This window comes from Papio anubis, chromosome 6 (assembly GCF_008728515.1).
Source record: "Papio anubis isolate 15944 chromosome 6, Panubis1.0, whole genome shotgun sequence".
Lineage (NCBI taxonomy): Eukaryota > Metazoa > Chordata > Mammalia > Primates > Cercopithecidae > Papio > Papio anubis.
The window spans coordinates 79512068-79537699 of record NC_044981.1 but is presented as its reverse complement, the minus strand read 5'-3'; the positions used below and the strand labels follow the sequence as shown (position 1 = coordinate 79537699).

Genomic DNA, 25632 nt, shown 5'->3' with positions numbered 1-25632 from the left:
GCATTTGTGACATCCAAAATAAAAATAAAACACATTATTAAAATTTATAGTAAATTTATAGTAAAGTATAATAATGGACCATAAATATTTTTATACTGAACTACTTTTTCTCACTAGACTGTCTATTAAGTATGTTGTTTTTAATCTCTGTTTTTTATTGAAGAATTGCCCAGAGCAGTTTTAGTTATATTCAGAGGAACTATAATTCCTTTGGGATAGTGGTTACTTGTTAAAGGTTGAGTCCTCCAGGAAGCAGAGTTTGAGATGAGATTAGTGTTCAGAAAATATACAGAATGCAGTTAAAATTAAAGTCAACATTGGTTAGGATGAAGAAAAAGCCCAGCTACTAGAACTTAACCAAATTAAAGGTATCTTTTTTATGTAACAAAGAGTCCAGAGATAGGCAGTTCATGGCTGGTAAGCTGTGCAGGGAACCAGATCCCTTTTTCTTTCCTGATGCAAAATCCCTAGTATGTGACTTTTGTCTTAACTGTCACAATGGCCACTCCGCCTCTGGACCCTGTCCATGAGACAGGGTGAAAGGTAAAAGGTAGATGCCAGTCAAATCATCAACTTCCTAATCAGGAAAGTTTTTGCATCCATCTTAATGACCTTTGATCTTCTGGCCCTCAGTTGCATGGAGTTCAGTGGGTCGAGTATGTTTAACTATGTACATTGCTGCTCAGGACAGAATTAGATCTTTATTAATAGGAAGGAAGAGAAGGTTGGGAGTTAGCAGTACCAGCCATGTAGTTGTTTTCCGTGTTTAGTTTTGATTAATTTTCTTTGGCTGTAACTTGTGTTTTTATTTTTAGATTAATTTTTTTTTTTTGGTGAAAGGACAAAAATTCTTACTGTCTTTTCTTATTAAGAATTAAAAATTCTTAGTATATGCTTATTGTTTAAAATTCAAAATTACAGAAAAGTAAAAGAAGAAAGCAATGATATAGCCAGAAACAACTGTTGTTATGGTGGGTTAGCAGATTCCATGCATCTCACTATGTATATACTTACATAATAGAAGGAAATGTGAATGAATGGATGGAAAGAGAGAGGCAGATGTGGATAAATGGACAAAATATTTTGTAAGAATGGGATTACACTTTACATGTTCTTTTAAAATAGGATATTAGATCTAGGTTTACTTATATCTATAAGAAGAAAAATAAATTTCATCCCAAGAAATTGTATATCGAAAATACAAGGAAAAGATTATGAAAAATCTTTAAGGAAAGAGATTATGAAAAACACTCAAAGGTTGCCATAACTGTAGTGTTGTTTCTTAACTTTTTCAATTTTAGACATTACCAATCGATTCCTTCCCTTCTGTGAAATATAAAGCATATTGTATCCCCAACTTACATACCTCCTATTCATTTTTATTTTTACTTAAGATATATTTAGTATATTCTCTACTACAACCTTAATTTCCCTCAGCTTTTGAATTTAATTCTTGGTTCTGATTATTAAAGAGACTGAATGCTTTTTTCTTGTCTCTTAGCCATAGTTTCTCTATTCTGGAATTATTTTGATTGGTTTCTTTTTTGACTGAATTTTCTTATGCATTGCTATTCCAAGAAGGTTTCATGGGTTCCAAATTCCTCAGTGTTTTCATGTTTAAATTTCATATTCAAGCAAATTTTTTTCATGTGTAAAAGGAGCAAGTACTGCTCACGTGCAATTATTTAAAATAATTATTTGATACTTTAGTCCACTGAAAGAGAAGTCAAAATTAAGAATTCAAGAAGGGAGAATTCTGGCATAAAAGGACTGGCAGACTACAGCTATGAACAAGAACATGTGATAGGTTGAGTATTACGTATCCAAAATGCCTGGGACCAGAAGTGTTTCAAATTTCAGATTTCATTTGATTTTGGAATATTTGCATTATATTTACTAGTTAAGCATCTCCAATCTAAAAATCCAAAATCTTAAACGTTCCTGTAAGCATTTTTCTATGAGCATCATGTTGACACTCAAAAAATTTCAGATTTTAGAGCAGTTTGGATTTTGGATTTTCTGGTCTGGAACGTTCCACCTGTACTAGCTGCCTTGTCCTGAGGAGAATCATGCTAGCAGATCACACCCCATTCATTTAATGAGCCTCCAGTGATTTGGAAGTTTTAAAAGCCTCCTCTTACAATGACTCAAAACAGTCTCTTCATGAACACTTTTAGAAATTTCTTCAGAAAACTTACATCAGTCTAATTAAATGTGATCATAACTCTATAAGGAAAACCTTCACATACCTGGAAAAATAATTGAAATGAAATCTTTTGGTGAGGGACTGTTGGTAATTTATTTTTTCTTTTGACCATTCTATATTTTCCAAATATTTAATAATCATGTAGAACATTTGTAATTAAAAAGTAAACTCTACATTTAAAAAGTTAACATCTTGAATAAATTATTTTAAAAATTTAAATTTTGAAGTTCTTAATTTATCTCTAAAGCAATCAGGTAGTGTTTATTAAACTCAGGGCCTGTAGTAGTTGAATATGGATCTTAGGATCCCTTCTAGGTATTGTTCTTAAACATTGTTTATTATTAACTGAATAATATATTAGCCTTAGAATGATTTCTTGTTTAAGAATTTACAGGTTACCTTAAAAGCTGAAAATTGGAACAGAATATATATTAATCACATTTTTTTCTAATTTTATATAGAGAGAGAGAGAGCGAGTGAGCCAGGTTTTTATAATAGTGTTAATCTTTTAAAATCCTATTTAAATTAACAGTTATAAAATCCTCCTTGCAATTTATATTATTCCATTGATACGATATCATGATATATGTTGTTTATAAAAAATGTGCTCCGAAAGCACACTTAATCTGCACCAAAATGTTTCATAAAGTTATCAGCTGCTCCTTGGTCATTTAGAAATTTTGATTGATTATTGCTATGAACATTTAACAGAAGAATTTATTTAAAAGTAATAAACTCTGAAAGTTATTTCTATCTACATTCTCACATTTATTTAGCTCCATTTGTCAGTTGACATAGTCTTGGGTTAATTGGCCATCTGTGTCAAATTTAGTAGAACGTTGATTACGGAGTGGCAATTTTTCTGAATACAATCAGTTATAGTGAAACAGCTGTGTTATAGTGTAGTCCATCAGCCTATTTTGAGATCCTCATTTTAGTGTTTCCATTGTATTTTTAGTTATTGTGCACAATTGATGAGTACACATTTAACTTTACATTTGTGGTGCATTTATACATTGCTTATAATATTTAGAAATCTTATCTGGAACAAAACTCATCAAGCCTGCAGCTTTGGATAAACCAGCTCCCCAAACTGAAAGTTGCCTGGTTACTCCTAAGAAGTCTGAAGATCCCACAGAAACTGATTCCTGTATTCAGTTTCAGACTGTAGGTATTAAATTCAAAATTAATAATCATAATGTTTTTATATTCTAAAATTACATTAAAGCTAAATTATATTTAACAAAATATAATAAGGACTGAAATGTCTTTTCCTTCGAGTGATACTGTAATCACTCTTACTAAACAGTTAATTTTCTTATATAATAGAACATTGTTAACCATGTCCTTTTTATTCTTTTTTTAATTAACGGCCTGTGTTCAAATCCTATATATAAGTGTACTGTAATGAAGTAATGCTTTTCTTGAAAGGATTCCTTAGGATATTGTGGTGAGAACAAGGAGGAGGAATTACTTATGTTTAAAAGAGTTCAGGAAGCAGAGGAAAAATGGAGGGGTGCACAAGCCCTAATTGAGCAAATTAAAGCCACATTCTCAGAAAAAGAGAAAGAACTAGAAAATAAGTTGGAAGAACTAAAGAAACAACAGGAAAAAGAACTCTTCAAATTGAATCAAGATAATTATATTCTTCAAGCCAAGGTACTAGACACATTGTTCTGGGTTTTTTAATATTTATTTTTTTAAAAAAACCTGTATTCCCTGCTAAATACATGGTCATCCTTGTTTCCTAGAGATGTTTGACTTGATGTATTTGCTGTATAAAATATAGACATGGTTCGAAGAGTGATTCCGTACATGAGAGCCTAAATTTTGAACCCTTGGGGGAGAAAATTAAATTTAAATTGGCTCATTTTGATGGTTTTCTTCTATTAGCCGTCCTTTTTAAAGAGAATCAGTTCATTCTGACCTTCAAAGAAATCAAAGTTTGAGCAAAACTGCCAAAGAAGGTATAGACCCAGAGGATGACATTGTGTAGCATTTGTGAGTTATTAACGGCACCATCAGCACAAAACAGCACTTTGCTGATTTAACTGTAGTTATGTCACATTCCAGTGTGTTCAATATTATAAAACAGTTTTCAATCTAAATAGGAGTTTTCTATTATTCTTTCTCACTTCTCACCTTATCATTTCCTTCCCCAAATAAAACAATTGCTGCAATTTCTCAAAGTTAAGCAGCTTTGAAGAAACAAACAAAAAAACAAGGTGGTTACATTTTGGAGAAGCAGCTGATCCTGTCACTGGAGAAAAATTGAAGCAAATCCAAAAGGAAATACAAGAACAAGAGACACTTCTTCAAGGATATCAACAGGTATGGCCATCCTTTAGCATATGGCAAATTTACTCTTCTTCATCTTTTAGTTATTAAAATAAGGCAGGTCATGCACAGTGGCTTATGCCTGTAATCCCAGCACTTTGGGAGGATGAGGCAGGCAGATCACCTGAGGTCAGGAGTTTACCAGCCTGGCCAACATGGTGAAACCCCATCTCAACTAAAAATTAAAAAAAAATCAGTTGGGCATGGTGGTGCACACCTGTCATCCCAGCTACTTGGGAGGTTAAGGCAGGAGAATCACTTGAACCTAGGAGGCAGAGGTTGCAGTGAGCCGAGATCACGTCACTGTACTCCGGCCTAGGCAACAGAGTGAGACTCCATCTCAAAAAAAAAAAAGGCATATTGAAATATTTCTGTGCTTATTTAACAGATAATGGGAATTCTGGCAAATAGGAAGTAATAATTTGACTAGTCTATGTATTTCCCATGAGGAGAATTAAATGCTAAGAGCGTGGGTTCTGGATTGGAAAATACTGGTTTTGAGTTACTTAGCTCTACCACCTGCTGTATGCCTTGGGCATCACTTAATCTTTCTAATTTAGTTTCTTCATCTGTGAAGTGGAGATGATAATATATAGGATCCCCAACTTCCAGTGGTTTGACTTAACAAAGTTTTAACTTTTATGATGGGCTTATCAGGATGTAACCTCATCATAAGTTTTACTATTTTTTGACTTTACAGTGGGTTTATCAGGATATTAAGTACATTTTCAACTTAGGACATTTTTTACTTACTTTTGGGCTTATTGGGATATAGCCATTTGTGGGGCAAGCAAGTTGAGGAGCATCTGTACACTCTTAGTGTGGCACACAGCAATCAATCAATGAAAGTTACCTGTTATTATTTTTAATAGCCAGTTTCTTAAAAACTGCCCTATGTTTTCTTAGTTTCCTGTAATGCTCTTCAGTAGACAATATTGGCTGATTTTGCTATTATTTTCAGAAATATGAATCTGGAATTAATTGATAATGTCCTGAGGGTGAAAAAATTTTGAATTTAATGTAAGAAGATCTGTGGGTCCTACAGAGGCAGATGTTTGCAATGTGTGATGACATCTTGGTGTTGCTAGCCTAACAGTCAACCAGGACAGGTTTAGCATCTTTCTTCAGCATCTTTGTTCCCTGCCTCTCACTCCCTTTTTTCTTACTGCTCCCCTTTCTTGTCGCTCATTATATTCTTCTCTTTTGACAACTGTAACTTGAACCTTGAGCCTTAGTAACATGCATTATCACCCAGGGACATCATCGAAAGCATTGCCACATCAGTGATTACAATGTTTGCTGTAGCCGAATTGGAATGAATTGGCAGGACACACTGCCCTTGGTTACTGGGAACCATTCAAATTCTTCTGCCAGTTTGATCTTGCCATTAAAAAACAGGGGTTTTTAAGAAAATTTAACAGACCCATAAGTATGCCAACTAACCCATCCAACAGAGACAACACAAAATTTATGTGTCTAAATAGTAGAGGGGGATGTTCATTAATTCTGCATGTATTTAAGCACAGACTGTCTGCCCAGCACTATTCCAGACATGGTATAACAGTCTACAGTTTGCATTAGATACTCAAAAGCCCTTGGTTTGCATCTGATTTTTAATTTTAAACAGGTTAATAAGCCAGGGAGGGCATCAAAGTGCAGATTGGTACATTTTCTTCTCCCTCTGATCTCAACTGGTTGAGTCACTCTTCAGGTCTTTAGCTCAAGCCTTTTGGTGAACTGGATCTGTCCTCTGCTCTGCCTTGTCCTGACAACTTTCTGAAACACTGGTCTTTAACTCCCTGTTTATGGTCAATATCAGATACAAGCATGAACACCCATAGATACATGTGATTATCTCACCACTGGCAGCCAGACTTCCAGAATCTTCGTTCAGCAGTGATTCGATTTTTTTTTTTCTCTCTCTCTCTCGGGTCAGAAACAGAAAAGAACATAAAGGGTCTCACTGGGTCTTTCCACCTGGGTCCACATAGTCAGGATGTGGTGATTCCTTCAGCCACTCTCCCACTTAACTCCTGTGAAATGCAGTGCATTCAACTCACCTTAGGCCCTTTAGCTGTGGGAATTTTGGCAAATTAGTTTTTCAATGAGGCGTTTTAAACATTATGGAAAGAACTGTTTTTAGACACCAAATTTCTTCTGTTATAATATAAAAAGTTTAAAAAAGATTTTACTATGCAAAAACTAAAGCAACTTAAAAGACCGTTTAAAGGATTAATCTATTATGAGCACGTATATTATGTTATATAAGTACTAATGACTTTTAACTAAAATGCAATATTCTGTTTTTAAAAAGGAAAATGAACGATTATATAATCAAGTAAAAGATCTCCAAGAACAAAACAAGAAAAATGAGGAGCGAATGTTTAAGGAAAACCAGAGTTTATTCAGTGAGGTAGCTTCCTTAAAGTAAGTCCTTTTGAACTTCTTAAAATCAAATATACTTAAACTATTTCTAAGCATTTTCTTGTTATGTTAATAATACATTTATTTTTACTTAGATGGTAAATTTTTATTTTTATTTGTATTCTCGTTTCCAGTTTATATGTTTAATACTCAGTGGATTTTTCTTTTGGTATTAGATGGCTAGCACATACTTGATAGTATTTTCAGCATATTCAATTTGAATTCATATGAATTTATGTTCATAAATGATTCAAACATCAGTTTCAGGAAATTGAATATACAGTATTCCTCTTGATCAGTCATTAAGAATGAGATAACCGTTTCCCGAGGAACCATGTGATTAATAATACTAAAAAAGAAAGGTCATCCAGTATCACTTATGATCTTCTTGGGTCAGGTTCCATAGAAGCAGAGCCTGAGATGGTGCAGGTCCTTGTGGAGATGATATACTGAAGGATAACTCTCAGGAGAAAGGAGCAAGGGAAGCAGGAACGGTGAGGTAGAGGGAGGGCAAATAGTGGTCTCAGCTGGAGACTGGCTTCATTCTCCTCCCACCAAGAAGCTGTGGAGAATAGATTGTACCAGAGTTGGTCCCTGCTTGAGGCAAGGGGGCAGCCTTAGTCACTGGCTGGAGTGTACCGTGGAAAGGAGTGGGGGCTGCCCTTTATGTCAGGGGGCAGGGGCTGCTGTTTAAAGGAGCACCTGCAAGTTGTTTTCAGCCAGCATTTATCATGGCAGGGAAATGGGGCACCAGCACCTACGTAGGAATCATATTTCAGACTGTAAGGTCTTTTGGACGTTACTGCTTCCAATTTTAACATATTAAGTGAAAAAGCCAAGCCCAGGAACATGGACAAGCTAGGATACTCTCTTCTTTTAGAAAATGACCAGTATTTGTGTATCCTTTTATATAAACACCTAATCACTCAGAAAGGACTGTTAGCAGAAGTTTCTTTGACCCATGAATATCATGAATGTTTACCAAATTTATTTATATACTTCTCCCCCTTTTTTGGTTATATAAACTAGGGCCTAGGAGGCAGGGCTGCTAATAATAGCTCATACTGATCTTTCACGCAAAATAGAAAAAGGCACACTTCGTAGCAGACAAAATATATATATTTATTGCCACTTTCTCCTGGTAAGTTGGTAAGTGTAACCCCAGGCCATGTGTGATAATCTGCACAGTGGTAATGCATGAATGCATTTACTTAAGCTTTTTTTCCCAGATGTTTCAGTAAAGTTATTTTAAAATATCTTACCTTGTACTACTTGGCTTCTAAAAGAAGTTCTATCCCAGGATCCAAAACTGAAGCTCTAAATTAACTTTCAGAATGAAATAAATGGTTTCTTTAGTACATTAGGGTTAGATGATCTTATGTGGAATCCGAAACTCCTTCTATAATATCTCTGGAATAACAGGAAAATTGAATTTAAGGTCCACATATTAGGATGTGTTTTGTTTTGTTTGTTAGTTTCCATGTATGAGACTGGCAACTCTCAGAAAAGATTCTAGAACAATATGCCAAGGAGTGAGTGCATTAACAACCCCACAGAAAAATGCAGCACATCTTTGTGGACCATTAATTTTTTTCCTGTGAGAATTGGGAATTAATATTTTTATATTATAAATAAACCAATAATCTTAGGTTTCAGTTCTTTTAGAATAAATATAAGCATTTCCCTTAAAGTATATTTCTCTTTTAGTGTGGTAGTATTTTAATCTTTAGATTAAATGAAAATTTTACCTTCATTTATTCATATAGCTTCAATGTATGTTAGTTTTTAATTTTTAAGAATTGAATATTTTCTACTGAAAGGAGCACCTGGTAAGAAAGAAAAACAACTTTTTATTTTCAAAATAAATCAGAGAACAGATGCACAAAAGTCGTTTTCTGTCTCAAGTAGTTGAAGATTCAGAGCCCACAAGAAACCAGAATTTTACAGATCTGTTAGCAGAACTACGGATGGCACAGGTAAGTTGCATAAGGATTTTGACTATTAGGGATAATAAAGGTTTCTATAAATATCCCCATATGTATGAAAAAATCTGTAAATTTCATACCATTTAAAACTTAGGGAGAAATATCTTAAATTAGCGTATAGTATATGCGTGACCTTAGTATAGAGGAAACATTATAATACTGGTTTTAGATATCATTGTCTTTATGATTCAGCCTCTCATCAGGCATTTGTCACATCTCATCAGGCCTGTTTATCATGGAGCCATTATCAGAGGCATGATTTTATGTAGGACATGTATACCTTATTTCAAACCAATTCCTTATTTGAAAGTGTGCAGCCTAAATAGCGTAATTTGGAGATAATTGTTTACCTTTAAAAGTTAGTAGCTTGCTGCCTGTCTTCCGAAGTAGACTGTGCACTTCTAGAGAGCAGAGACTGTATCTTACAAGTATTTATATCCCGCATACCTAACATAAAGTTGAAATGCAATGCTGTTCCATAACTTTTTTATGTTTATTAAATTGTACTATTAAAAATATGGCCTAGAGTTTTCTAAAGCAGTATTTATCAATAGGAAGAGTTTGGGAATTTAAGGCAGGGCAGAATTCTATTTTAAGCAGAAGTAATTCATGCACTGCATGATTTTTATCATCCCTGTCCCTAAGAACTATGTGCTTATAGCACCCACCAGTCATTGTAACAATTAAAACCACTCTGCCACATTTCCAAACATGGCCTGTGGAGGACAGTTACTTCTTCGCACCGCTCCCTTTGAGAATCATAGCACTAAACTAAAAAGCCCATTTCAGTGGGCCTCAAAAATAGCAAGCTAAAACAGCAATTAATGTTACCATATTTTATGAAGGCTTAGGGGAACAAAGTAAGGTTTCAAGCATAGTGTTAGCATTAGTTCCAAAGGCTGTTGTTTTTACCTTTTAAAAGTCCTGTTTTGAACATATTTTAATGACAGAAAATTTGAAAACTCCCACTAACACCACCAAAATATACTGGAAAAAAATATAATAAATATCTTGTAAATGATTAACCATGCTCTCAAGAAAGTAAGGGAAATCGTTAGAAGCCAAAAGTAAGGAGGGATAAAAAGATGGCAGTAAGTTTAGTAACCAAGAAGCCTGAGCTTTAACAGCAAATTGTAGATGGGATACCCTTAAAGGACCACATCTTTCACTAAAATAGTGGATTAGGAAAAAAGAAACTGAGATGTCAAGGAAGCTTTTCTGTCTTAATTTGGTCTCTGGGTAGGGAGAGGTAAAAAGTCTCCTCTGCACATACTTTAATGGTTGTTCAATATAAATAGTATCTCTTCTGCCCATTTGTGTTTAGTATTTGAATTGACACTACCTTGCAATGCTTAAACTAAAAAAAAACATAAACAGTAGTTCTAAGTCAGTGATAACCTCTAGTAGATTTAGAAGAAACAAATGCAAAACAATTCTTAGAGGTATACACTCTTTAACCCAGTCCACACAATATTCCCACAGATAAAATCCAACTGATGATGTGCTCACAATGCAAAATTACAAAACCTAGAGAAACAGCCCACCATCTGCAGGCATGAGATGCTTTACAGCAAGATCAGAACCCCAATAGAATGATTGAATAGAGGCAATAAAATAAATAGACTTAAAGTGCTTAAATATACAAAATAATTGAGAAAGTATGACAAAAGAACAAAACAGGCCAGGCAAATTCAAACGAACATTAAACAGAGCTGTGGGAATGAAATATGCCAGAAATTAAGAAAGTAGAATTAAATAGATGATCATAAACAACTAAGAAAAGCATTAAACTGAAAGACCAATTTAAGGGAACTCAGAGTGAAACAGAAAAATAGAGAAATGTAAAATATCAGAAATATTAAGAAATATGAGATGCCCTAATGCACATTTAAATGTTTTAATAGGTAATGGCTGAGGATTCTCTAGAAGTGGTAAAAGGTGAAGTCTCGAATTTAGGAAGCACAATAAGTCCCACTCAACATAAATGAGTAAAAATCCACATTTAGTCCCATCATGGTAAAGCTACCAAAGTCAGGAGAAGCCTAAAAGAAATCAGGAAAAAAAAAAAAAAAAAAAAGGTGTTAGTTTAGTTTAAAATAATAGTAAAAATTATTTGGGAATTTTTTTGTGCACATACTGTAAGATAGAATGTAAACATACCTTTATTTTGATTTACGTTAGTATTCTTAAATAGTTTTAGAGTAAAAATTATTTATACTGGGATAAATCTACAAAATAATCTTGTCAAGTATATTTGTGTATAGTCTACTTTATACCTTAAAAATTAGTGCCAATTAGTATATTCTTAAAATGTCAGTTGGTTATAAAGTATAGGTGGAAATGTAATAAAAGGTAAGTTCCTGAGCCCTTTCCTTTTAGTATTCCAGGATTGGGAAGAGAATGGGGCTGACTACAACTCATTTATTCAGACAGCCTTTATTGAACGCCTGCCATGCACCAGGCATTCATCCAAGCATTGAGAATATAGTAGGTAAATAAGACAGACACAGATCTTGCTCATCAGGAACATATGTTCTAGTGAAGAAGACAGACAGCAGATACGCAAATAAATAATTACAGATAGAAGTGCTTTGAAGAAAATGAAAATAGAGAATAATGGGTGATGCGTTAGAGGTAAGGCGGCATTTAATAGTGTGGACAGGAAAGCTCTCTCTGAGAAAGAGATGTTTGAGTTGAGAGCTGAAGAGGAGGAACTGCCAACCAGGCAGATTCAGACTTCAAGCCAGAGGGAAGAGCAAATGCAAAAGCCCTGAGTTTGTTCCTTTCCAGAAGCTAGAGGCCTTTGAAGCATAAGTGGATAAAGACAGGAGTGGCAGAGGCCTCTCTCAGTGTCTGCACGGTAAATTATGAGAGAGGAAAAGTACTTGTCAGCCAAAAGCCTCTGGCCCACAGATTTAACATGGGGCATACTCACTTTCTTGAAGGTGGGCATTTTCTCTCCCTGAAATATGCAAGCCTGGAGTGGACATCCATTGATTGAGCATGATTAAACTTCAGATGTTTATAGTTCTTTGAATTGTAAAATACTGTAATTCCATAAAGTAGACGTTGATAGAGAACATTTCTAAATTGATTGAACTAATTAAGCAACAGGTTTTTGCAGAAAAAGCATTCAGCAGCTTTTAGATTAATTTTAGTTTCAGGGCTCTCCTGAAAGGACATCTACAGAAGATTAAACAATGAAACGATGCAGTTAAATCTGCGATGCAACTAGGAACTAAGATTATACAATGCTTTACAAATGCTCTTATTTTCTTTCTAAGACTGATTTTTAAATTGTAAGATAGTGTAAACCAGAGTTTGTAAGAACTTGTCATTTTGAAACTTAAATACCGAGTTGACTGCTGTTGAGTCCAGTAGTTTCATAAGTTCGGTTTAGTCTACATTTATCTAATACATGCCATGCACTTAGTACCATAAAGTAAACAAGTAGTACTAAATCAGCTTGGTCCCCATAGAGCCTTCAGCCTAATAAAGAGAAGAGGTTACATAAAAATGAATCAGTGTCATAGGAAACAGTAATAAATGCCATGCTAGAGGTACAACTGAAGTTGTGGGAGGCAGAAGAGGGTACTATCAGGAATAGCTTAGCTTAATTTGAAGTGAGGTTTGAAAGATAAGTGTGATTTTTGTCAAGCAGAGGAATGGGGCACAACACTTTGAACTACTGAGAGTGGTATGGAATGTAGTCCATATTGAGAATTTCATTTTTATTTTTTGATGTCCCAAGCATTTTTTATGCATTTATGATACAAAGTTTGGCAAAATAAATCCTACGTTTTATATGTCAGGTGGTGATGAGTGCTGTGAGAAAAAAATGAAACTGTGCCTGGGGGCCAGGATGGGGCTTGCTATTTTAGATAGGGTGGTCAGGAAAGCCTTCTGAGGCTTCATGTGAGCAGAAATCCTGATGGAGTGAAGGAGGAAACTACCTGGCTATCTGGGTCCCAAACCACTACAAGCAGAAGAGACACTGCAGACCCTTTGAGGTAGGAGTGTTCAAAAAACAGCAAGGAGGTCTCTGGCTAGAATGGAATGGGCGGGGATGTATAGAAGAGGTGATCAGTCGTGGGTAAAGCTGGGTTATATGACACTAAAGGTCATGGTAAGGACTTTGGGTTAACCCTGCAAGGGGCCAGCAGAGAGTTTTCTGGTTTTGTTTGTTTTTATTTTACTTTAAGTTCTGGGATACATGTGCTGAATGTGCAGGTTTGTTACATAGGATTACATGTGCCATGGTGGTTCGCTGCACCTATCAACCTATGTAGGTTTTAAGCCCCACCTGCATTAGGTATTTGTCCTAATTCTCTCCTCCCCTTGCCCCCCATCCCCCAACAGGCACCCTTGTATGATGTTCCCCTTCCTGTGTCCTGTCTAGGTGTTGTCATTGTTCAACTCGCACTTATGAGTGAGAACATGCAGTGTTTGGTTTTCTGTTCCTGTGTTAGTTTGCTGAGAATTATGGTTTCCAGCTTCATCCATGTCCCTGCAAAGGACATGAACTCATTCTTTTTTATGGCTGCATAGTATTCCATGGTATATATGTGCCACATTTTCTTTATCCAGTCTATCATTATTGGGCATTTGGGTTGGTTCCAAGTCTTTACTATTGTAAATAGTGCTGCAGTAAACATATGTGTGCATGTGTCTTTATAGTAGAATGATTTATAATCCTTTGGATATATACCTAGTAATGGGATTGCTGAGTCAAACAGTATTTCTAGTTCTAGATCCTTGAGGAATCGCCACACTGTCTTCTACAATGGTCAAACTAATTTACACTCCCACCAACAGTGTAAAAGCATTCCTGTTTCTCCACATCCTTGCCAGCATCTGTTGTTTCCTGACTTTTTAATGATCATCATTCTAATGGCTTGAGATGGTATCTCATTGTGGTTTTGATTTGCATTTCTCTAATGACCAGTGATGATGAGCTTTTTCTCATATGTTTGTTGGCCGCATTAATGTCTTTTGAGAAGAGTCTGTCTATATCCTTCACCCACTTTTTGATGTTTTTTGGATTTTTTTTTCTTGTAAATTAGTTTAAGTTCCTTGTAGATTCTGGATATTAGTCCTTTGTCAGATGGATACATTGCAAAAATTTTCTCCCATTCTGTAGGTTGCCTGTTCACTCTGATAGTAGTTTCTTTTGCTAAGCGGAAGCTCTTTAGGTTAATTAGATCCCATTTGTCATAGTGGCGGGCACCACCATGCCTGGTTAATTTTGTATTTATAGTAAAGACGTGGTCTCACCATGTTGGCCAGACTGGTCTCGAACTCCTGACCTCAAGTGATCCGCCCACCTTGGCCTCCCAAAGTGCTGGGATTACAGGTGTTGAACCACCGCGTCAGGCCAGCAGAGAGTTTTTGATGGAGAATGACATTAACTGACTGTTCAACAATTCATGTGGTTGCTGTGAGAATAGACTGTAGGGCCAGAGGTAGAAGAGGTGTACTAATTAAGAGCTTATTACAGTAATCCAAGCAAGAGAATTAGTGGGTCATCAATATGGTTAGTATATGGAAGAAGTTAGAACAGTAGATTGAAAGGGCATTAATGCTGTGTTGAGATGATTAGAACTGATTTTAATAGGCTATTGCACACCATTAAAAATTCTGGGGTAGGGCAGGTGGTAACAACATCAGAGCTAAAATTTAGAGAAAATATTTTGCAACAATGTTCATGATGGATTGTGTGAAAGACTATACCACAATTTATTGTGGTTGTAAAAAACTTGCTTTTATATTTCTTTGAATATTAAGAAAGAAAAAGACAGTTTATTGGAAGACATCAAAAGACTGAAACAAGACAAACAAGCTCTTGAAGTAGACTTGGAAAAAATGAAGAAAGAGAGGGACCAAGCCAAAGATCAGATTGCTTATGTCACAGGTAAAACACTGAGCTGAAACTGTGTACCTTTATAATCATAACTGTTCTAATGTTGACTGAATGGTATAATCAAAATGCTACTCCTTAAAGTATATTGTAATTTTAGAAACATTTTTTTAAATTCATTATTAAAAGATGTGTGAATTTGATTGGGTTTAATAGGAATAATTGCGAGACAAAAGAAAATCAAGAATTGCTTTGGATTCATGGCACGTATGTTTGGTTGTTCACAAATCTGTCATCCTAGCTAGACTGTGACCTTCCTGAGGGCAAGGCCTGTCTTCTTTTCCCTGGGTCTGAAACTTTGTAGGCTGTTAAGTATTTGCCAAGTGAATAAATAATAGCTCACTGGGTTTTATAAAGAACACATAGGGGGGCGGAGCAAGATGGCCGAAAAGGAACAGCTCCAGTCTCCAACTCCCAGCACGAGTGACACAGAAGACCGGTGATTTCTGCATTTTCAACTGAGATACTGGGTTCATCTCACTGGGGAGTGCCGACTCCATCAGTGCTGGTCAGCTGCTGCAGCCCGTCCAGCGAGCTAGTAGGCCAGGCGGGCTCTCACCTGGGAAGCAAGGGGAAGGGAATCCCTTCTCAGCTAGGGACTGAGACACACAACACCTGGAAAATCGGGTGCTCCCACCCCTAAAACTGGGCGCTTTAATCAAACAGGCACACCAGGAGAGTCATATCCCACACCCAGCCGGGAGGGTCCTGACCACGAGCCTCCCTCGCTGCTAGCACAGCAGTCTGCTATCTCACACGGTAAGGCAGCAGCAAGGCTGGGGAGGGGTGCCCGCCACGCTGAGGCTTAAAGCAGGTAACAAAGCCGCTGGCTCGAACTGCGGAGCTCACAGCAGCTCAAGGAAACCTGCCTGTCTTATAGACCCACCTCTGTATCAGGGCACAGATAATAACAAAAGCAGCAGAAATCCCCCAGACGAAAACGACTCTGTCTGACAGCTTTGAAGAGAGCAGTGATCTCCCAACACGGAGGTTGAGATCTGAGAACGAAGGATCTGCTCGCTGAAGCGGGGTCCCCGGACCCCTGAGTATTTAACTGGGAGACATCCCCCAATTAGCAGTCTGACACCCCACACCTCAGGTGGGAGTACACCGAGAGTAAAGCTTCCAAAGCAAGAATCACAGGTGGCACTCTGTTCAAAACATTCATCTTCTGTACCAAGCAAGGATACTCCAGAGCAAACAGGGTCTGGAGGACTCTCAAGCAATCTCCAACAGACTTGAAGAGGGTCATCCTGACTGTTAGAAGGAAAACTATCAAACAGGAAGGGACACTACAACCTTCAAACCCCATCAGTACACTCACCATCATCAAAGACCAGAGGCAGATAAAACACAAAGATAAAAAGCAGGGGAAGTGTTGAAATTAAAAATAAGAGCGCATGTCCCCTACAGTGAGCAGCAGCTCATCACGAAAGAACGACCGTGCTTTCGGACACAGAGAATTATCTTTGACGAAGATGAGAGAAGAAGGCTTCAGTCCATCAAATTTCGCGTAGCCAGCGGAGTAAACGACCGTGGTGAAACGCTGGGTAACCTGAAAAAAAAAGCGGAAGAATCTGATGGCTAGAGAATGGTTTTGGTGAGAAGGTCACAAACTAAATGAAAGAGATGGAAACCATGACACGAAATATGATGAAATGCACAAGCTTCAGTAACCCCACCTGAACTGGAAGAAAGAGTATCGTTTTATTGAGGGGTCTAAATGAATGAAAATGAAGAGAAGAAAAACCTAAAAAGAAAAAAGAAGAAAAGAAATGAACAAAGCCTGCAAGAAGGGCGGATGAAAAGACCAACGACACTGATTAAAATGAAAGGAGGGTACGGAAACCAAGTTGAAAACAATTTCAGGATATCATCCAGGAGAACTTCCCAACCTAGTAGGGCAGGCCAACATTCAACCAGGAAATACAGAGAACGCTTCACAAAGATACTCCCAGAAGAGCAACCCATTACACTGCTGGTGATTCACCAAAGTTGAAATGGAAGAAAAAATCTTAAGGGCAGCCAGAGAGAAAGGTCAATGGCTCCACAAAGGAAGCCTATCAGACTCACAGCAGACTTCGGCAGAAACTCCAAGCCAGAAGAGAGTGGGGGCCAATATTCAACATTCTTAAAGAAAAGAATTTTAAACCCAGAATTTCACATCCAGCCAAACTAAGCTTTCCATACAAGTGAAGGAGAGAAATAAAATCTTTATGACAAGCAAAATGCTGCAGATTTCTGGTCACCCAACAGTTCCTTTACAAAGAGACCCTGAAGGGAGTACTCACTGTAAAGTGGAACAACTGCACAGCCATTGCAAAAACATGCCAAAATGTAAAGACCATCGAGGCTAGGGAAGAAACGTACCAATCAATTGTTAAAAATAAATCCAGGTATTACCAGTAACGGTATCAAGTTCACACATAACAATCTTAACTTTAAATGTAAATGACTCAAATGTTCACCAAAGACACAGACTAGTAAATTGATAAAGAGTCAAGACCCATCAGTCTGTTGTATTCAGGAGACCCATCTCACACACGAGAGGCTATACAAATGGATGGAGGAAGATTTCTACTTCAAGCAAATGGAGAACAAAAAAGTAGGTTGTAATCCAGTCTCAGAGAAATGACTTTAAACCATCAAAGATCACAAAAGAGACAAAGAAGGCCATTAAGATAATGGTAAAGGGATCAATTCAACAGAGCTGCACCATCAACAAATATATATATGCACCCAATACAGGAAATAAACCAGATTCATACAGCAAGTCCTTAGAGACTTCAAAACAGGCAGACTTAGACTTCATACACAGTCAAATGGAGACTTCCTTCAGTCACTCACCCTGTCAACATTAGACAGATCAACTAGACAGAAAGTTAACAAGGATATCCAGAAATTAACTCATCCTCTTGCAGTTTGACTGAATACAATCTATAACCCCAACCCCAACGTTACATTCTTCAAATCACACTATGTTTACTCCAAAATCACCTAAATGGGTACAGCGTACCTCTGTGCAAATGCAAAGAAACAGAATTATAACAAACTGGTTCTCAGACCATAGCAAATTCAAACTAGAACTGTGAATTGAGAAACTCAATCAAAACCACAACTTGCATGAAACTGAAACAACCCGTTCCCAGAACGATCATCAAAGGTACCAAACATGGAAATAGGGGATACCTTTAAACCAATGAGAACAAAGATATAGCATGTTCAGAATCTCTGGGACACATTTAAAGCAGTGTAGAGTGGGAAATTATAGCACCCAAAATGCCTACAAGAGAAAGCAGGAAAGATCAAAATTTCATACCTCTAACATCTAAATGAAGAACAGAAGAAAGAGCAAACACATTCAAAGCTAGCAGAATAGCAAACAACTAAGATCAGGAGAACTGAAGGAGATGAGGACACAAAAAAAACCCTCCAAAAATCCCAAATGAAACAGGAGTTGGTTTTGAAAAGACCACAAAATTACACCGTAGCAAGACTAGTAAAGAAGAAGAAAAGAGAGAAGAATCAAACCGACACCAAAATGATGTATGGATGATTCACGAATCAACAGAAATACAACCACCATCAGAGTGAACACAACCCTTCACTTAAATAAACTGAAAAATCTAGAAGAGTCAGAGTTGTAAATTTCCGTGGACACCCCACACCTTCCGGAATTTTCTAGAAGGTTGAACCCTAAATAGGACTGTCATGAGTAGGTTCGAAATTGGAGGTACTTTACGAGCCTAACAACCAAAAAGTTCAATTAATGGATTCAATAGCTGAATTCCCTACTAGAGGTAAAAAGGAGAGTTGGGTTCATCTTCTAAACTATTCAACTAATAGAAAGAGGGAATCCTCCCATCCCATTTTAGAGGCCAACACCATCCCTGACAACAAAGCTCTAAGATATTATGAATAAAAGAGAATTCACCAATGTCCGACAACACTGGCTGCAATCCTAACAAAATACTGGTAACCCGATCTAGCAACACATCAAAGTGCTTATCCACCATGATCAAGGGTCATCCCGATGTAAGTGTTGGTTCAACATTCAAATCAACAAATATGAATCGTTAAGGCGGTAACAGGAACCAAAGACAAGAAATGACATGATTTATCTCTTAATGAAAAGGCTGGAGACAAAACGCACCAGCCTTTTCATGCTAAACGCCAATAAATCTGCATTAATGAGAATGTACCCCAAAATACAAGAGCCATTATACAAACCCCACAGCCAATATCATACTGAATGGGCGTAAACCGAAAAAATCCTTCGGAAAACTTGGCACAAGACAGGGATGCCTCTCACCAATTCTATTCAAACATAGTGCTGGAAGTTCCAAATAAATTAGGCAAGAGAAGAATCTGCGAATTAATAGGGAAAAGAAGGAATCAAATTGTTCCTGTAGACATGATCAGCATTGAAACCCCATTAATTCTGGAAAGCCCGCAATCTCCTTTAGCTTTTGATGGCAACCAGTAAAGTCTCCATGGGATACAAAATTAATGCAAAAATCATGCTACCTAGGACACCAGTAACAGACAAACAGATGCAACAGAAATGAACTCCCATTCATTAAATTGCTTCAAAGAGAATAAATAATTAGGAATCCAACTGGACAAGGGATGTAAAGGACTCCTTCAAGGAGAATCAAACCCACTGCTCAGTGGAAACGCAAAGACACAAACAAATGGAAGAACATACCATGTCATGGATAAACAGAATCAATGACAGAAAATGGCCATACTGCCCAAGGTAATTTATATATTCCAATGCCATCCCCCCACGTTACCAATGACTTTCTTAATAGAATTGGAAAAACTGCCTTTAAAAGTTCAAGTGAACCAGCAAGAGCCCACATCTCCAAGATCCAAGCCAAAAGAACAAAGTTTATACCGCTACCTGATTCCTAAACTATACCACAAGGCTAAGTTAGGAACCAAAATAGGCATGGTACTGGTACCAAAACAGAGATATAGACTAATGGAACAGAACAGAGTCCGAAATAATACCACCACATCATGTTTCATCTGATCTTTAATAAACCTGAGAAATAAGAAATGGGAAAAGATTCCTATTTAATAAATGGTGCTGAAATGGCCAGCTATGGTAGAAAAGCTGAACTGATCCTTTTCCTTACTCCCATGTCGAATTAACGCAAGATGGATTAGAGACCTAAATGTTAGACCCAATACCATAAAATCTGAGAAACCCAGGTAGTACCATCTGGTGGACAGCGAAATAAAGACTCGTCGAAAATCGCCAACGGCAACACAAATGGGGTCTCATTAAACTAAAGAGTTTGCACAGCAAAAGAAACTACCATTGAGTGAACAGGTTAAACTACAGAATGGCAAAAATTTCGCACTACCCATCTGACAAAGGGCTATTATCCAGAACCCAAAGAACTCACAACAAATTTGGCTAAGAAAAAAAACAAACAACCCCATTAAAAGTGGGCAAAGGATATGAACAGACATTTCAAAGAAGACATCATACAGCCAGACTACGAAAACATGCTCACATCACTGGCCATCAGGAGAAATGCAAATCAAACCACAATGAGATGCCACCATCTCACACCAGTGCTAGAATACATCATTAAAGCTCAGGAAGCTAAATAGGTGCTGGAGAGGTGACGTGGAAAGAACAGGAACACTTTTACCGTTATGGGATTGGTAAACCAGTTCACCATTATGGAAAACAGCGTATTTATCTCGCTGAACGAAACCAGATGTACCGCTATGACCCGTTATCCCATTGCATATACCCGAAGCGATTATAAATTATGCTGCTATAAAGACATTACGCACATGTTTATTACGCAGTCATTCACAATAAGCAAAGACTGAATCGTCCCAACAACCATCAGTGGACAGATTGATTGAAGAAAATATGGCACATATAAATAACCATGGAATACCATGCAGCCATAAAAGGGTTGGTGTCAGCTCTTCGGTAGGGACATGGATGCAGCTGGAAACCATCATTCTTAGCAACTATCACAAGAACAGAAACCAAGCACCATATACCTTACCTATAACACTGAGGACTAATGGACTCAAGAAGGGGAACATCACACACTGAAGCCCACGGGGAGTGTGGGAGGGGGAGGATTGTATTGTGGAGTTATAACGGATGTAAATGACGAGTTGATGGCACACCAACATGGCAGGCATACATATGAAAACCCAGCAGGTTATGCACATGTATACAACTTAAAGTATACACACAAATAAATTTAAAAAAAAAGAAAAGAACACATAGATGGACATGGTCCTACCACGAAACCAAGGGGAGAAGAAGAAGGATGAAGACATGAAAAATCACAAGGAACATGATAAGAATTGGATAAATTAAATGGAGGTTTAAAGGGAGTGGTAATGGAGCGGGCCTTGATGGTGTTTAAACTGAAAGTAGTGGATGGAGGAGGCAGGCAGGTCTCCACAACCAGGAGTGGCAGAACACAGGGATAGAAACTTAGATCAGAGGAGCCCTTGTTTGCAAAAGATAGGATCTTTCCTCTGCAGTATTATGAACCCCAGTGTGAGATATGTGCAGAGAAATCCACTCTGACCTGTGTGTAAGAAAATGACATTTGCTTCCCTTATCTGTAAAATACAGAGTAATAACAATAATAGTATTATCCATTGTAAAAGTTTTGTTGTAGTAAATAACATAATAAATGCTAATAAGCACTCCTGAATGTTTGTCCTGTTACTTTTTAGTATTATAGACGTTCTTCATTTTTATTATTTCTTAAATACAACATTTATTTTCCCATGGAAACAACTTTACTTTTATAATTTTAAAAAGGTCAGTGGAAAATAATTTATCCAAAATTTCCACATAGACAACTTTGCTGTAAGGTTGACGATTTGGATTATAAACACAGTCTCTTATTTCTTTTGACTAATAGATTGCTAGACAATGCTGTACATCGCTGTTTCATGCTTCTTATTTTTCTATACTGCTGCTGCCGGATGGGCATTTCATTTAAAATCTTTTAATTTAGTTTATTTCCATATTTTGGAGAACAACAAGCAGGTTATTGAGTTATTTTATCTTATAGGTGAAAAATTATATGAAATAAAAATTTTAGAAGAAACACATAAACAAGAAATCAGTCGTCTGCAAAAAAGATTACAGTGGTATGCTGAAAATCAGGAACTTCTGGATAAAGATGCACTTCGGCTTAGAGAAGCAAATGAGGAAATTGAGAAACTCAGACTTGAGGTAATGGATCATTTCAGAATGTATTTCTTCTCTAGATGAATCCTACATCTGTAATATCGTAGCCCCATGTAATCCGTCACAATGTCATTTGAACTATTAATTAAGATCGCTGGTTGGCTTTTAGATATATAGTCTATTTTAAATTAGACTGAGAATAAATATAAGCTCCTTATCACAACCTGTCGGGCCCCCATGGGGTCCAAACCCTGCCTGCCTCTTCAGTGTCATCGGATACCACACTCCCCTGAGTCACTCTTCTCCAGCTGCATCAGAGCTCCTCTGATTCTTGAACATGCTGGACTCGTTCCACTTGTTTTCTTGGCCTGGAATACTTTGGCCTGAGTTCTTTCTGTGTCTCACTCCTCCTCCTTGTTCCTGTTGGCTCAAATATCTACTCTCTAGAAAAGATGTTTCCTGACTCCCTTTCCTAATGTAGCTGCCAATCTCTCAACTTCTGGTTCTTTGTTCCTATCCCTTCACTCTGTTTTATTTTCTTCTTAGCCTTTACCACTCTGAAGATTTTTCATTTTCCCTTTGATTTACTTTATTTATTAGCTTATCAACTCTCTCCCTCTACTAGAGCATAAGCATCTTGGGAGCAGGGACCTAGTTTCTCTTGTTTGCCATCCATATCTCCTCCCAGATCTAGGAAGTGCCTGGAACTTGGGAGGAGCTGAAGGAATTTGAGGCATTAATTCCCCAAATTTTGCTGAGGAATTAATAAATGAATGAATACCTAATATTATGCTTCCCCCCACCCCCGGAACTTTTCTGTTACATTTAAATATGCTTCTTAGCATGTAATTTATTTATTGACAGATTGAGAAACTGAAAGCTGAATCTGGGAATCCATCTATTCAAGAAGATATCGCTAAAAGATACGCAGATGTTACAAAAAATTCAAGATCTTGGAGCCACAAGCAATGGTTCAGGGTAAATTTTCAAGGAGCATATTTATGGCGGTGCATTTTGGTTTTCTCTTTTGTTTCAGGAGTTCCCACGAGATGGAGTCAACCCAAATTTTGTTTTAAAAGACAAGAGCATTAAAGTAATAACACTATTTTTATGTAAATTGCCAGCTTGTAAATTACAGAATTTTTAGACTAATGCGCCTCATTTGTAAGATGGTAGACCTGCTGATAAAAGGTTATTTGGTACTCTATTAGACATCTAGGAAGAAGGAAGTAGAATTTTGAAACTCTGGATATAGAGTTAGGATTTCTCTTCCTGACCATAGACAGCTGAGAGAGGAGTATAGGAGGGAGATCCCTGAGTTGGGAACATGCTGGTAATACTTGGGAAATGTTACAAAACAGCCTATAAACAAAACATTCAGCTTCCCAAAGAGCTAGCCATTATCTTGAGCCCTTTCTTACTGTTCAGACTTAGAAATACTCATTTTGTGGTCAATGTGGAAGACCTTTAGTCATAAAGTAAAGCTTATTAAAATAAAGATTTTTTTATTTAAGTATTTGTTTTAGAAGGTAGGATTTTTTTTCCTTCTGTTTTTAAAACACTGTAATATAGCATTTATATTCATAACTAAATATTTTAAAACAAAATATGAATTGCCAGCCTTGTTCATAAGGGAACATGATTCTGTAGTCAAGTCATGGTACTTAAACATATAGATATTATTCCATCATAAATCCAAAACTGTGAGGTCATCACTGGGCTGAATATTATCCCAGTTTTATGAGAAGAAGGAAAACTAAGCAAAGAATTAACTTTATTACTTTTACAAGACCTATTTTTATATTAAAATGTATGACTGAGTAGATTGGATCAGGGTCAAGAAAGGATCAGCCAAACGTGGTATGAAGAACTAGAAATATCTGGCCAGGAGCAGTGGCTCATGCCTGTAATCCCAGCACTTTGGAAGCCGAGGCGGGAGAATCGCTTGAAGCCAGGAGTTCAAGACCAGGCTGGCCAACATGGTGAAATGCCCTCTCTGCTAAAAAATAGAAAAATTAGCCAGGCATGGTTTTAGCTGGGCATGGTGACACACAGCTGTAATGCTAGCTACTTGGGAGGTTGAGGCAAGATAATTGCTTGAACCTGGGAGATATAAGTTGCAATAAGCCAAGATCGTACCACTGTACCTCAGCCTGGGTGATGGAGCGAGACTCCATCTCATAAAAGAAAAAAAAGTAAATAAATAATTTTAAAAAAAAATACCTAGAAATATTGTGAAGTGAGTATAGTCTGGCATTGCTTGGATTTTCTTTAGTGCTAAAGGTTTAGATTAGCCAATCTAAGAAACCATCCAAAAGTGGGAGAGAGAAAACACTAAAGGAGCTACTTCTTTATTAAATGACTTATTTTAAGAGAAATTATGTAGAATTGATCCATATTGGTCAGAGATACACCACTTTATAAAAGTAACCTCCCTTTCTTATTAATGCTTTTATAAAACAGTAGTTCATCATCTTACATTTTTCTAAAATAATTTTCTATGTAGTTGGATTGCTGCATGTACATTTCAGATCATGTTTATTTAGGTTTCCTGAGCATTTCTATCCTGATATTTTAAACCTTAATACATATTTTTTAATCAAGGTATATCACAATATAGTCAGAATAATTATGGAGCAATATTCTTTTTTATTATTATACCTTAAGTTCTAGGGTACATGTGCTGTGTGGAGTTGTTACATTGTATACATGTGCCATGTTGGTGTGCTGTACCCATTACCTGCGTCATTTTACATTAGGTATATCTCCTAATGTTATGCGGCTCCCCACTCCTGCCCACAATAGGCCCTGGCGTGTGATGTTCCCCTTCCTGTGTCCAAGTGTTCTCTCATTGTTCCATTCCACTGTGGTGAGAACATGTGGTGTTTAGTTTTTCTGTTCTTAGATGGTTTGCTGAGGATGGAACAGTTTGCTGAGATGATGGTTTCCAGCTGCATCCCATGTCACACAAGGACCACCGAACTCATCCTTTTTTATGGCTTCATAGTATTCCATGGTGTATATGTGCCACATTTTCTTAATCCAGTCTGTCTGATGAACATTTGGGTTGATTCCAGATCACTTTATTGTGAATGGTTCTTGCAGTAAATGTGCATGTGCATATTGATAACAGCATGATTTATAATCCTTTGGGTGCCATGCAGTAATGGGATGGCTGGGTCAAATGCTATTTCTAGTTCTAGATCCTTAAGGAATGCATACACTGTTTTCCACAATGGTTGGAACTAGTTTACAGTCCCACCAACAGTGTAAAAGTGTTCCTATTTCTCCACATCCTCTCCAGCACCTGTTACTTCCTGATTTTTTTAATGATTGCCATTTCAGTGGTGTGAGATGGTATCTCATTGTGGTTTTAGGTTGCATTTCTCTGATGGCAAGTGATGATGAGCATTTTTTCATGTGTCTGTTGGCTGTAGATGTCTTCTTTGAGATGTCTGTTCATATCCTTTGCCCACTTTTGATGGGGTTGTTTTTCTTGTAAATAGGTTTGAGTTCTTTGTAGGTTTGGATATTAGCCCTTTGTCCAGATGACTAGATTGCAAAAATT

At 37.1% G+C, this 25632-nt stretch overlaps 1 protein-coding gene across 1 annotated transcript in view; it reads left to right on the top strand.

Annotated features, from left to right (window-relative positions):
• CEP162 (centrosomal protein 162) overlaps positions 1-25632 on the top strand; it is a 116335-nt gene that overhangs the window by 42648 nt on the left and 48055 nt on the right. Inside the window, 8 exon segments of the mRNA XM_031667292.1 lie at positions 3240-3373; positions 3638-3865; positions 4397-4537; positions 6858-6970; positions 8838-8943; positions 14737-14863; positions 21946-22109; positions 22929-22997. Of these exon segments, the coding sequence (XP_031523152.1) occupies positions 3240-3373; positions 3638-3865; positions 4397-4537; positions 6858-6970; positions 8838-8943; positions 14737-14863; positions 21946-22109; positions 22929-22997 (1082 nt within the window).